The following is a 14,997-nucleotide window of genomic DNA, read 5'->3' as shown; positions in this document are numbered from 1 at the left end:
CAAACAAAACGTTGCACATGTTAAAGGAAGATACGCATTCTACTAAGTCACAAACCGGTACCGATCCGGGGCATGTTTGGTTCGACGTCAAATTGATATAGAATTGGTTAGAATTGATGTTCTAACGCAAAATTAGTACATGTTTAGTTTTCAAAATATTAAAAGATAAAAAATTCACCATAAATGAGAAACAATTAATTCTTCCTCCTGCATTGGAAACTTGATTAAGCTGAAATTAATTCTCCAACGCTAAACTAAACACACCCTCAATTCACAGTTTTCTCACAATGAATTTATAACAGTATTCATATATCATCCTTCACAATTTTTTTTATAACTTCCTATTTTATTCGTGGTTTTCTACTTATATTTACATTTTTAACAGCTTTGTGAACAATCTTTTACCGATTGATTTACATGTTGTTATTTTAAATTTGTTATATGATCTATTTAACTCCTATATACAATAATATATTGCGTGATTGTTTTAATTTTTGTTCAAAATTTAAGTCAGTAAGTTCAAGCGCAGTTGACATAGATCATTTTCATATTTTATAAGAGAACTGAATGGGACATGGTGTGAGGACCCAGCGAAGGTAAGAGAGGAGGTAAGGCAAGACTTCGAGGAAAGATTTTCAACACCTAAATTGTTTTGCATTAACCTCCAAAACATTGAGTTTCAAACCATATCTCAGGAAGATAACAAGGCACTAACGAAGGAGATAGGAGATAGGAAAATAGAGGAGACGATAAATCAATGTGGAGAGACTAAAAGTCCTGGGCCAGATGGTTTTAACTTTATGTTTCTAAAGTACAACTGGGATACATTGAAGGATGATTTCAATCAAGCGATGAGATGGTTCTGGAGAGAAGGGAAAATTCCAAAAGGTTGCAATGCGTCTTTCATAGCATTAATACCAAAAAAACAAACCCCTCTTGGGCTGGATGATTATAGACCAATCTCACTAGTGGATTGTGTGTACAAGATAATCTCTAAGATCCTAGCAAACAGGATTAAGAACGTGTTGCCTAAGGTTATAGACAGCTCTCAATATGCATTTATTAAAGGTAGAGGACTTATGGATAGCATATTGGTAGCCAATGAGGTAGTGGAGGAATGTAGGCATAAAAAAAAGGGGTTGGCAATAGTGAAGGTCGACTATGAAAAAGTGTATGACTCTGTTAATTGGGATTTTCTATACTGTATGTTGAACAGACTAGGTTTTTGTGATAGGTGGGTTGGTTGGATTAGAGAGTGTCTGACTTCCTCATCAGTGTCAGTTCTGATAAATGGGAGCCCTACTAAGGAGTTTGTTCCTAAGAGAGGTCTTAGGCAAGGAGACCCTATGGCTCCATTCTTATTCCTTATTGTAGCAGAGGGTTTAACAGGGCTAGTAAGACAAGCTGTTAAGAAAGAATTATACAGCGGGATAAAAGTGGGTTCTAATGGAACTAATGTGGGGCTATTACAGTTTGCAGATGATACACTATTCTTGTGTGAAACAAAAGCTCAAAATGCAAGGACATTAAAAGCTGTATTAAGGACCTTCGAGTTGGCGTCTAGGCTAAGGGTTAATTTTTCCAAAACTAAAGTAGGAGGGACGGGCATGGACGCATCTATGTTAAAAATATTTTCGAAAACACTAAATTGCAAACATATGAAAATCCCGTTTATGTACCTTGGAATGTTAATCGGGGGGAATCCAAGACTCAAACAATTTTGGCAACCTATGATCGAGAAGGTTAAAACTCGATTATCTAATTGGAAGGGCAAACTCATTAGTATGGCTGGCAGGGTATGCTTAATCAAATCAGTTTTATCTGCATTGCCACTATACTACCTATCTTTCTATAAATTGCCTACATGTGTGATCAATAAACTCTTAAAAATTCAAAGGAACTTTCTCTGGGGATGGGGTTCGGATGATAGAAAAATAGCGTGGATTAAATGGGAAAATATCTGCAAGTCAAAGGAGGAAGGGGGCCTGGGCTTAAGAGACATTCGAAAATTTAATGTTGCACTCTTAGCAAAATGGAAATGGAGGTTAGGAACGGAGGATAACGGTCTTTGGAAACAGGTCCTGGAGTCTAAGTATGGATTATGGAGGAACTTGAATGATCCCATCACGTTAAGATCTGTCTCAAGGTGGTGGATCGACATTCACAAGGTATGTGATAACACGATGCAAGGACTTTGGTTCGATAAAAGCTTTGAGTGGGTGGTAGGAGAAGGGAAAAAAGTTGATTTTATAATATTAATATAAAATTATTTGTGTTAGATATAACGTAAGAGATAAAATGGATTTATTCTAAACCTTATCTTATAAAAGTTGATTTTATAATATTAATATAAAATTATTGTTCACTACTTAAGATATTATTAGAATTATTTGAATTTTATTATTGTTAATTCTTGAGGGTATCATGTCATCCGATATCATAACGATAATAAGAATCTTTACACAAAACCTTACCGAGTCAACTTAGTCCCATTAAACCAAATACACACCATTTTTTAAACCAAAAATATTAAAATTAAAAATATTGAACATCAAATTCCTTAAACAGGACAACATTTTCCTTATAAATTCTCAAGTAATATACAGAAGTGGACTGAACGTACATCCGCTGAAGAATATAACAATTTTAATAAGCTTTCACGTAAATATCACCCCTTCTGCTTTTAATATTTTTATATCTTCAATTCCTATCGAAATTTACTTATAACTTTTTATTTATTTCTATATTAGTTTTGATACAATAATTCTGAATGATCATAAAATCAAATATTTTCTATTATATGATAACATGGTTACATCTAAATATAAAAGTAGCAGGCATGTTTTTCATGCTTAAAACATACCAAAGAGAATATATTAAAACTCTATGTAATATTAAAACATTGTTGTTTTATGTTTCTTTATACATTTAACACAAAAAAAAAAAAAACTTATAACGTATATTATTTTAGACTTTTGACACCTCTTGAAAGCCCGATGTCATAGTGGGAGACGATAAATTCACGCTTATTATCTTTGAAGAGACATCAATAATCATATGTTACAAATGTAACAAACATCAATTTGTGATTTTTTTTTAATCCTGCGTCAATATTTTCCTCCACTGAAACTATAAAAAAATAATATACAATTCAAGAATGTACTATAGAAATTGTCAAAATTTTCTAAGTACTTTGAGAGATCTCAAGTAAAGCTATAAAGTATGAAAAACTTGATAAAAAAATACTACAAAAAATATATATACCTTAGAATTTGTGACCAGTTTAAAGTTTTTCAATCCAAATTTTTCGCAACTATAATTTTGTAACTAACTTCTCAAACCTGAACAATCGACATTTGAATACAAACAAAATTCAGTGAAAAAAAAAATACAACCTTTAGACAAAAGTGATGAAAAAATCAACCTTAATTCGAATTGCAATCGGAAAGAATGAAAGTTAGAGTCCAAGCGAGCACCACAACAATAAGATGGAATGATTTAAATTAAATATATATATATATATATATATATATATATATATATAATTACCTTGTTTATATTAAATAACAAATATATTAGTTAATTAAGTTATTTATTCAACAAACATAATTGTCCAATTTAATTTTTTTCGTGAACGTATTATTAAATTTGTGTGATCGTAAAACTTCAATCCTTATATATTACATCAACCCTTAGACTCTAGTTTTAATCTAGGAAATGTTCACTTCCTTTTAGAACATTTTAAAAAATTATTAAAGAAAATTTTAATAAGTGCAACATATATTTTTTTAATATTGAGATAATTTTTACTCTTCTGTTTGCGATCACTTCTCAATCTTAAATGCCTTGTTTAAAATATGGAAGTATCTATAATTTTTACTAATCAATTTAATCAATTTACGGTCACTTGTAAATCTAATCTTGGATGTCTTATTTGAAATTTGAAGTATCTTCAAAAATACTTTGACGTGTTTAAGTTATTGTATGTGGATATCAATTAAAAAAATCGTATCATAAGATAAATAATAGTATTATATTATAAAAATATTGGATTGTTATTTGTTTATGTTATTTCTATTGGATTTTTATCTAAATGGGCATCGGGAAAGAACACATTTCATTTGGTTTATTAGTTGTTTAGTCATAACGATTAATTTTAATTAACTATTTTTATTTTATTAATTACATAAATATGTATAAGATTGTGTTGAGACGTTTCGATCTTTTTATAGTTATTTTCAAGAAGATTAGTATTTTTCGAATTTGTTTAGTATTTTTAATGTCACTAATTATAGGTTTCACTATATAGTAATGCGTAAAGTAAATATTTTTTAATCTTATTTAATACTTTTCAACAAGTTATATTTATAAATAAGATTAATACTCTTGAAAAATATTTTAGGATAAGACTAATATACTTTTATTTTCCTTGTTATTAACTATTTTTACCGTATCCAATAGTTTGACTTTATTTAAAAATTAAGGTTTAAAACAGTTTAAATATTTTTTTAATTTTTATTATTAAAAACATCTTTTAAAAACAAGATAGTGACGAAACATATACTTTAAAACGGATTATATCTCAAATAAATGTTGATGATACTTAGGAATTATAAATATTGACAATACCTCTTATAGATATTGATTAACAATAATTATAACATTAAATTTTATTATAAGACCGATAATGGAATTATCATCACTTAAGTGTTATTTGAGATCGATACATTAACTTATCTAATATTTTGTGTAAACTTTATCTATATATACATCGTATAAAGAACATTATTTTAAATGTGAAATTTTAGAAAATTATATAAAAGAGTATTTTCTTGAATTTGAAGTGTCTAAAAAGTTTAAATTAAAATAATATTTTATTGAAAATTATATTTTAAAAAAATTCTTTCAGTGGAGATACTTTTGGTACTTATATAGAGATGTCCGATGTTACGGTATCTAATATTTTGTGTAAACCTTATCTATACATACATCGTATAAAGAACATTATTTTAAATGTGATATTTTAAAAAATTATGTAAAAGAGTATTTTCTTGAATTTGAAGTGTCTGTAAAGTTTAAATTAAAATAATATTTATAAAAAATTCTTTTAGTGGAAAAACTTTTGGTACTTATAGAGATGCCCGATGTTATGTTATTTGTACCAAGGAAAATTAAAATTAAATTATTTGTGCATCTTGTGGTCGGGGCTCACGTGGGGATTAGTCCCATAATACAAACCCATCAAACAGCATCAAACAAAATGCTAAAATAATAACCAAAAAATAATACTCATTTTGTCCGTTTCTTTTGAAACATAGTTTAAAGCTGTCACAGAAAAAAAAAACACATTTTAATTAAATTATAATATGATTTCTAAATTACTTTTGTCCACACGTTAAGTGAATAAAGATAAAACGAAAAATATAAATGAGAAACGAATGATTTATATCATGTTATTTTAATAATTCTCACAGTAAAATAAAATCCCTTTAAAAATAAAAGAACTAACAATTTAAATTCATTAATTAGTATTATAAACTGAAAAGCTCCAACCTTTGAAGGATGGAACACAGTCACTACATCACTGTTACAATTTTAGAAAGGGCGACAAGGAGAATAACAGGAAAAAAAGTGACAAAAAAAACTATTAGTGATTACATTGCTATGATTACCCGCCGGTACAAAATTTGCCGATTTGAGGGGCAAGACAAGGACGGGAATCTGTGTGTTATATAAGGAACTCATGATTTCAAAGAGCAAGAAGAGGATCGGAGACAAATAAATCATCGATATCTTGGAAAAAGTCATGATTTCTGTCCGTATGCCAACTTTTCAAACCGAAATCCTCACAAGCAGTGAGAAACAAACCAGACCACTCATCATCCGGGAACAAAACACTCTCGGCCGCCGCAGCGCCACCCAACTCGCCGTACACGTCCGGCGCCGCCAAAAAGTCTGGGAAGTCAAATTTTAGTTCATTGGGAATCGGAACCGGAAACGGTGACTCAGCTTTGGCCTTGGAACTCTCTGACACGGATGAGGATTCATCGTCTTTGCCGGCCACGGATTCAGCTTCCTCAGACAAAGAACAAGAGTGAAGTACGGAGGTGGGAGAAAACAGGTTTTTGTTCTGAGTTACGGTGTCCTCAGCAGAGGAAGAAGCGTTGGACACCGGCGTCTGGTCTTTGTTGTGCCACGTAGCAGGTGGCATTATGAAATTGGTGAGCGCGTCGGGTCCACGCAGCTTAATGGCCGCGTTGTCATACACTAAGGCGGCTTCCTCGGCAGTGTCGTAGGTACCCAACCATAACCTTACGCGTCGCGACGGGTCTCGTATCTCCGCAGCCCATTTTCCCCATGGCCTTTGTCTCACACCGCGGAATTTCTTTCCGGTGGACACGCGCGGAGTCTCTGCAGTCCTGCCTTTGCCCACCACACTCCTTCTTCGAACTCTCTTCTTAGAAAAGACGCCGTTGCCGCCGTTGGTGTCGCCGTTGTTGTTCTCGGTGGTACAGGGCTCGATGGAAATCTCGTTGATGAATCTCCTGTGGCGTTGGCGTTTGGAAGAGTGGAAGGTTTGCTCTTCATCGCTGGAGGAGTCGGTGGCGTCAGTGTCAGTGACGGTTATTCTGACTAGTCTGGGACATGGGTTTTTTGGTGGGTGTGTTTGGGTGAGTAGTTTGGTGTGGTGAGTGTACTTGGTGGGTGGTGGCGTAGTCATGGTAGGGAAGAGTAACAAAGCATTGACGTTGGAAAACAAGGGTGGAGGGAGGAAGGTGTGAAGTGAAGAAGTGGAGAAAAGTGAAAGGGAAAAAGGGATGATGAGAGAGATATTCCTTTGGGACACGGGGGAGGAGAAGAGAATAAATAAAGGTAGAAGGGAGAGAAGACACGTTTTTAGAAGAGTGAGAAATGTAGGGTGAATTTATGAATTGAATAGATATGGTTGAGAGAGTAATTGAAGGGGGGGAGTGTGGTAATTTGAAGAAGAAAAGGGTTAAGTTAAAAAGAGAGCAGAGCGTGAAATTAAGAAAGAGGGTGGTGCAGAACAAGTTGGGTGAAGGAGTTGAGGGAAGGGGACAGAAGGTACGAAAAAAGTGGAGGCATATGAAGCAGACCTCAGCCTGTGAACTCTGTGGGGCTAAACAAAAAACATAAACATTAAAAATAAAGCTACATTTTAAATCTTAAACAATGTCTTCTCCGGAAAAGATAAAGGGATGGTGCTGGCAACGCTGTGTTGCGTTGCCGAAATTGCGACCTATGCACTGCACTGCTCTGCCGAGAGCAAGTTCCTGTGGTTGCGTACTTTGTGTTGTATGGTTTTGAAATAGTAAAATAACGGAACCCTGATTCCTGCAGCAAAATCACAGCAAGTTGTGTACTACACAGAGATGAAATGATGATACCCAAAAAAAAAGTGGTGATAGGAAATGAAATGAGAAGAAGAGGCTCAGAGATTTTGGCAAAGGTAAACAAACAAACAAACACTCTTGCCACCACCATACAAGGATAACTGTCTCTAAGTACTCTTCTTTCTCTACCCAACCCTATTTTATAGGTTCCAACACCTATTCACTCTAATTCACTCAAATATATATAATATTTCCATTTAAACACAAACCACCTAATGTCTCTACCTTTTTTAAAAACATTTATCAACTTTCTTTCCTTACCAACAAAATGTTAACGTTACACATTTATTATTTCTCATTTCTCAACACGCGTGTTGTTAATACTAACAAAATTATTATTATTATTATTATTTCAGTAGTTTTTGTCTTTGGTGCAATGAGACGGCAATCTCATTATACAGATGTAATATTTCACATCTCCATTGGAAAATAAGTTATTATGGTATATTTTTTAAGTAATAGTGATATTTTTGCTAACCTTAATTGAAGAAATAATTAGCATTAAAAAATCGCTGGTTCTGTGTACCTGCAACCGTTTGAGATGCTACTGTTCCTATTAGGCAATTTAAAAAAAGACACGTGGAGAAGGACAAAAGCCAGTCCAATCACGTGAGATGAGACACTTTGAAACCTTACCAGTCTCCCCTTTGACGGAAATAAAATAAGAAGCAGCGACTTATCATGCTATTTTAATAGGATTCAATTATTAAAAACTTCGACTATATTATAAAATATCATAGTACAAAAGATACTCTAAATATCTTGTATAGTGTTCCAACAGTGCTAACTAGTATTTTGTCTTGAAAAAAAATATATATATATATATATATACCAATGTTTAGGGAAATAAATTTTTTGAGTAATACACTTATTTTAAAAAATTAAAAGTTATACACAAACTAGCGTAGCAAATACTTTTAAATCTTATGCATATTATATATCATTTCTTTTTTACCATTGATTTTTTTCTTTATATTTTTCTTATATAAAACGTAGTCTGGTTGAAAGACCGGTCTTTTTACTTTAAACTATTAATATATTTTATCCATCAAAGCATTCAACTTTTTTTAATAAAAAAAATTCTGTTGTTTCATCTAAAAGTTTGAATAGGTTATTTTGGTTCCAAACTTATATTATTTACCATTTATTTATCATAAAAAAAAAGTTTGAATAACGTTATACATTCATTCTAAACTTATATTATTATCACGATTGAATTTATCATGAAAAAGTTTGAAAAAACGCTCAGAACCTACTCCAATAATTTTAATTAAAAAAGTTATCGAACAAGACCTAGGTCATTTACTAGTTGTTAGAGGTGATTATTTAGATTTTAATATGCCTAACACTTTATAACCTACTTTATACAAATATGAACTTTTAATTTTTAGTTTTTTTATAAACGTCTTTTAGTTCGGTGTGAATAACTTCAAGGTTAAAAGAATTTAATTTGTATTTGTAAAGTTCCCAATTAGTCAGGAATTAGTCAGCAATCCATCTGCATCATGAATTTTTGCTAATCAAATATTTAATATATATTTTCTTATGTATTGCACATTGTATTGTGAATATAGAATACAAATAATCAAATAATTTCAAGCTGAAATAATAAACTATAGACAAGATCAAAGGTCATTAAATATAACATTGATGGGTTCAAATTATTTAGAGTAGACTATAAAATAAATTTAAAACTTTTTCATAATTAATTTATAATATATTAAGAAAAATTAACATAATTAATACAGTTAAAATAGTTTAGAGTTAATATATCGGTAATTATATGAACATTTAAGAACCATAGGTAAGCGGTACAATACGAGCTTGCTAACATTCTGTTTCTTGTTGAACTAAAATTTAGATTCATCTTTACATATTAACCATTTTACGTATATACCAACATTTATGCTTAATTTTGTAGGGTTCTAAATATGAATTCAATTATTTTTTACAAAATATAAAAATCAAATAAAAGTATACATAATATTATACATAATATATATATATATATATATATATATATATATATATATATATATATATGTGTGTTTTTTTTTTAAATTTAACATAAAAGAATAAGAGATCTATGAAAAAGAGAGTATCTTGATTAGATGATATTTTTAAATTAACATCAAGAATTAATTAAAAAGAAGTTAATATTAATATTTGATACAACTCATAAGATTTTCTTTTGTGACTTATGTGAGAGTTTCGAAGAGAACTTTTCACGAAAAGAAATCCATTTCGAGATGCAATGCCAGAATGCTGCCATTTTTAGTTGTCTGAACTGTCTAAATCACTAGAATAAGAATGTGAAACACATGTTTTTAGCTTCACTATATCCAGAACAGTGATTTTAACTAAAACAAAAAATATAAAAAAAAAATACAACCTAATAACTAGAAAGTTTTACACAGTAAAAAAAAAGAAACATATCCCTTAATTATCACACTCTAAAATAACTTTAACATCAATGGAGGCAGTATTACTCGTTTCAAACTTAAGAAAAATAAAAGAAAGATAAATCCAACTTTTCTTAATTGTTATTAAATTATTTGTCAAGTGCAGAGGATATTTAAACAATATTCTGCACTACAAAAAAGTGAGAGTATTACCAAAACAATAAAAAATGTATTCTTAAAGTTGCGAATATTTGAATGAGATTAAAGAAATATTAAGTAATATAAAACTTTGACTGAAAAAGAAGTATATTAATTGATGACTTTCTGATTTCATAGCTACTTCCACGCCATGAAAAGCTGTACGATAACTTTTGAGATAAAATTTATCGAAAAACGTAACATTAACCAACACACAGCAAGAGTGCAAGATATTTTAAGGAAGACGGCACTGGTCTCATGTCCCTGCAACTGTGAAACAAATAAAAGAAGTTTTCTTTTTTCTTTTTTTTTTTGCAAAAACAGTAATTAATTATCTTGCTATATTTATTTCATAATATATTTTCAAAAACTTATGAGTAATTATTATTACTAGAAAATAGTTGGAAGATAAAAAGGTGATTATTATGTTGGTTGGAAAATGAGTAGTTATTATTACCGTTGGCTCATAGTTCTAGAAGCGTTGATAGTTTGATGCATGCATTGAGCCACAAAATGCAGAGAAGCTCCGGTACTTGTTGTCATTTTGGAGATTAACCACACTCATATGGAAACTCAGTGGCACTGTCACCGATATGTGCTTTGTTTTTACCTATTATCATTACACCATCATAACATTCATTCACTCAAATTCTCCCATTCTGCAATCTTTTTTTTTTATCAGCTCCTTCCATTTTTTTCAATTACTTATTTCTTAAATTTAAATATAAATATAAATTCATCAATTAAGTTCTAAGTTGAATTATTTGAAGTGAAATAAACTAACATGTTAAATTTGTCAGAACTACTTTATCTTCTAGAGAAAAAAAAAGTTTGAAAACCTTTTCAGGCTATTTATGTTGCATATTCAAACAAAAAAAATTAAATTATTTTACCCTTGTTTAAATTCTATATGCGGTTATAGTACTATGATTTAAAAAATTCACTTCTTAATTTCGTACCTTAAACAACGCGTGAAGTCAAAGGGTTAATTACTTTCAAATAAAAAAAAATAAAATGTTTTCTAGATTAAATATCACACAGAAATTAAAATGATAAAAGAAACAAGAAAAGTAAACAGTGGATTTAAAAGTAAAGAAAATGAAATTTTAAACTTAGACCTAAATATTATAATTATAAGAAGATACAAAATTAATGAGAAAATGTTTCATTTATATTAAAAATAAAAATAACTTCAAAATTTTCTTCTTCGATTCAGTTTCTAACACCCAAATAACTGTTTGAATCAAATAAGAAATTATAAACTTATGGTAACATTTAATATCACTTAAAAGTAAACAAATTATACAGATATAGCACAGAAAAAAAGAAGAAGAAGATCATATATACCACGCATATTGTAAAACATACTACTATTATAATGTTGTATTCAGTGCAGGATTTACAGACAAACGTATTCATCAGTCAAAGTATATATATATATATATATATATATATATATATATATATATATATATATATATATATATATATATATATATATATATAAAATTTATCTACGTTTTCTATTTCATATTTTTTAAATTTAACCATTTTTTAAACTACAAATATATTTATAATAAAAAATTATCTAAAAAGAATGATCTTTTATTATATAAAATGTTTATATTTATATTTATAATTATAATTTTTTATCTTTTATTATTGTTAAAAAAAATGAACTACATGTACACATGTATTTCCACCTATGTATACAATTTTATAATTATATATTTTTTATCATTTATTATTATTAAAAAAATGAACTACACATGTATTTCCACCAATGTATACAATTTGATCAGATATTTTTCTAATATGTAATTTACAATTACGGTAGAAGACTCTACCATGATAAAACAAAAGTAGAATGAGTCACTGAAATTAAAAAAATTGTAAAAAATATATTTAAATACATCATAAATATTATTTATACAAATTCACTTTCAACCACTTCATCCAATATGAAATGTTATTAAAAATAAAAAATAATAGGCAAATTAACTCAATATAGAGACACCACAAAATTAAAGTTTGAGGAATACTAACTACATACTAGTTTTTAAATATTCAATCAACCAAAATACAACTTCAAAATATTTAAACAATTTAAGAAAATCTTGAAGATCAAATATATTATAATAAAAGTGAAATTAACATATCAATGTGAAAGATGCTCTATTTCAAAGGGATATGATCTCATTGGGAAGAACATGAAAAGTAAAATCACAATGAGAAACATGAAAAGGAAAAACACATGCAAAGTGGGGTGCGTTTTGGGAAATCAATAACAATGAAAAAAAAAAGAAAAAAAAAGAAACTAATGGACCTACTACTGAGCGTGTTACATTTACTATAAAGTAAAAGAATATAATATAAATAAATGTCTGACACATCTTGAACTAAGCTTAAATAAATTAAAATTATATACTTTAAGGACCAATCAAATATGAAGTGTTTATTTTTTCATCAGCATTAAATAAACATAACATAAATTTGCAAAAAAATAATAATAATAATCGAAAGTAGGTTCATCATTGAAATCCCGAGAAATGCATGCCAGAGAAGTCTAAGTTATTACATAGCTATTTGAGAAACATGTGGCGAATCCTTCTCACCGCTTCTATCTTTGTCTTCACTTCCCCGCAATAATTTTACTGTTTGTTTCTACTGTTTCCAAACTCGAGTTTACATACAATTTTAAATTTTGTTGTTTAATTATTATTCTCTTCATCTTAATTAATTTTATGTCATTAATTAACTTATTCCATAATTAAAAATTAAAAAAAATATTAATTTATATATTTTTTTATGAATAAAATTTGAGAGAAATGAATAGGTTAAGTTTGGTGTAGTAAATGTAAGAAAGAAGAGGAGCACGTGATGAGTGGGGGCGCCATAAGGTGTCCGTTAGCGAGCCAACTTAATAAATGTTTGCGATGCGGTGCGGTGCGGGACCATGTACACCTTCTGCTACTCCTATCACATAGTACATTTCTACCAAACACACTTACTTGGAGCTGCAATGCATTGCCACCACATTCATTTCGATACTATCGATTCAAACTCATCTTCAATTTCTAATTGCCAAATCAGATTTTAATATAAGTCCACACTCTATGCTCATTGTTTCCAATTCTGGGCATTACTTTTTTAAACAAAGTATTAAAGATTAACAGAAGTTTATGTATTTAAAACTTTAATGTAACTATAGACTAAACAAATTGAGACACATTTTTTTGGTCAAATGAAAAGTGGCAGGCCAATATATGAAAAATGTGCGAAACAGATATCCTATAGTTTGTAACAACTTGAACAAATATTTCCGTGCCATCATACAATACCTTCAACTCATCAATTTATTCCAATGTTTAGAGCGGAAAAAGAGAGTATGACTTCTATTAGTCTATAGAATATGGAGCAGCTGTGTGTTTACTATAAAGTACATGTATAAAATTTAATAGACTCGTCGATTCTGTTAGCAATTTATATAATATGATAACAAAAATAATAATAATTGAATATATGAATGAAATTAAAATCAATGAAATATGTATTGTATGGACTAGTCGGTCAACTCAATAAAAATTATTCGGTAACACTTTTTCTAAGCGAAATCTTCTAAATAAGTGCGTTTATTCGTAGATAGCGTTTTCCAATGCAATGACCGTAAGTTGGACCATCAAAAGGAATTTCATCTTGGTACTCTATATAAATTATGTAATGCATCATATCGGGCGACATAATGCGCGTCATGTAAACCCCTCCCCCAATTATTGTTAGTTGGACCGTTCACATGATTCCTTCCTGATTATTTATACAAATGATGTGTTGGTCTGTGCAACTAGTCGAACAGGTCAACTCAAAGTCAATTAGTGACTTAATTCACATAAATAGGTCAGTAATCAGTATTAAATGGTGATTGAGCCATGATTAGACTGACTCTAATCACGAGTCATGAGAAAGCTATAAATAAAGGTCAAATGCATGATATAGTTGTTAGAATTTTTATCTCATATTAGTTACAATATTTATTGTTTTAACCGATTAGTCTTGTGTTGACTGATTTTAACATCGTAAAACCTTTAACAAGTACATTCAATCGATTAACAAATAGATACACTAAATAAATAATAAATAGATACACTAAATAAATAATAAGAGACATAAAAAATTTAAAAATTGTTCAAATAAATGTTCGCCTCCCACATCGAAACACAGTCTAAACTTCATTTTCAGAAGTTATATTTCTTTATTTTGAGATGATTTTGGATTTGATGGACCTAAGCCAAGTATTTACAGTAACGAATATATATTCATAGATAAATATAACTTCTATGCTCATCATATTAATCTTTTTTATATTGTTAATTTTGAAATGCTAGTAGTAATATATAAAGTATTTCGATTAGTTAAGTATGTAATTCCATTACTTTCTTGCTTTTTTGGGGATTGCTGAGGTTGTGTTTATGTGTGAATTTAGTTATTGAAATAACAAAAGTATATGTATAAAGTGTTGTAATAATGACGTGTTAAATTTTTTGTTTTTGTTTTTGTACTATTCTATCGTCAAGTTACAGTATTTAAGAACTAATTTGATATTACGGAGTACATTTTAAATTGAAATTAAGCTGTAAAGTTTTGCAGATTAATTTGTATGTCTTTATACATTATAGAATTTTTTTCTGGATTTTTTTCAAAGACTAAACCTTAAATGATTATTTATAAAAAAAATTGTGTTTGATAGACTTATGTATACACAAATTTTAACGAATTCAATCATATTTAATATCATGTTAAGAAACTCCTACATTTAAATAAATATGGGCACTCTCTCAATAAATACAATTGGGTAATTTAAAAAAAATACTTCTTTGTCTCTTAAATGAGAAAAAAACTTTTGAATAAGATTTCAAATAAGTGTACAGTTAGATAATTTTGTCTATTATATATATATATATATATATATATATATATTACCTAAA

At 29.3% G+C, this 14,997-nt stretch overlaps 1 protein-coding gene across 1 annotated transcript; it reads right to left on the bottom strand.

Moving 5' to 3' along the window:
• Positions 1-5,488: 5,488 nt before the first annotated feature.
• On the bottom strand, positions 5,489-7,509 carry LOC114172965 (ethylene-responsive transcription factor CRF2-like). Its single transcript, XM_028057135.1, has one exon. The coding sequence runs from the start codon at positions 6,719-6,721 to the stop codon at positions 5,750-5,752; it is 972 nt and encodes a 323-aa protein (XP_027912936.1). The 5' UTR covers positions 6,722-7,509; the 3' UTR covers positions 5,489-5,749.
• Positions 7,510-14,997: the final 7,488 nt, after the last annotated feature.

This window comes from Vigna unguiculata, chromosome 2, assembly GCF_004118075.2.
Source record: "Vigna unguiculata cultivar IT97K-499-35 chromosome 2, ASM411807v1, whole genome shotgun sequence".
NCBI classification, from domain to species: domain Eukaryota; kingdom Viridiplantae; phylum Streptophyta; class Magnoliopsida; order Fabales; family Fabaceae; genus Vigna; species Vigna unguiculata.
The sequence above is the reverse complement of the archived record's forward strand: the minus strand, read 5'-3'. Positions and strand labels throughout refer to the sequence as shown.

Coding starts and splice junctions, on each gene's coding strand:
- LOC114172965 (XM_028057135.1), bottom strand. CDS start 6,721: ATGACTACGCCACCACCCACCAAGTACACTCACCACACCAAACTACTC.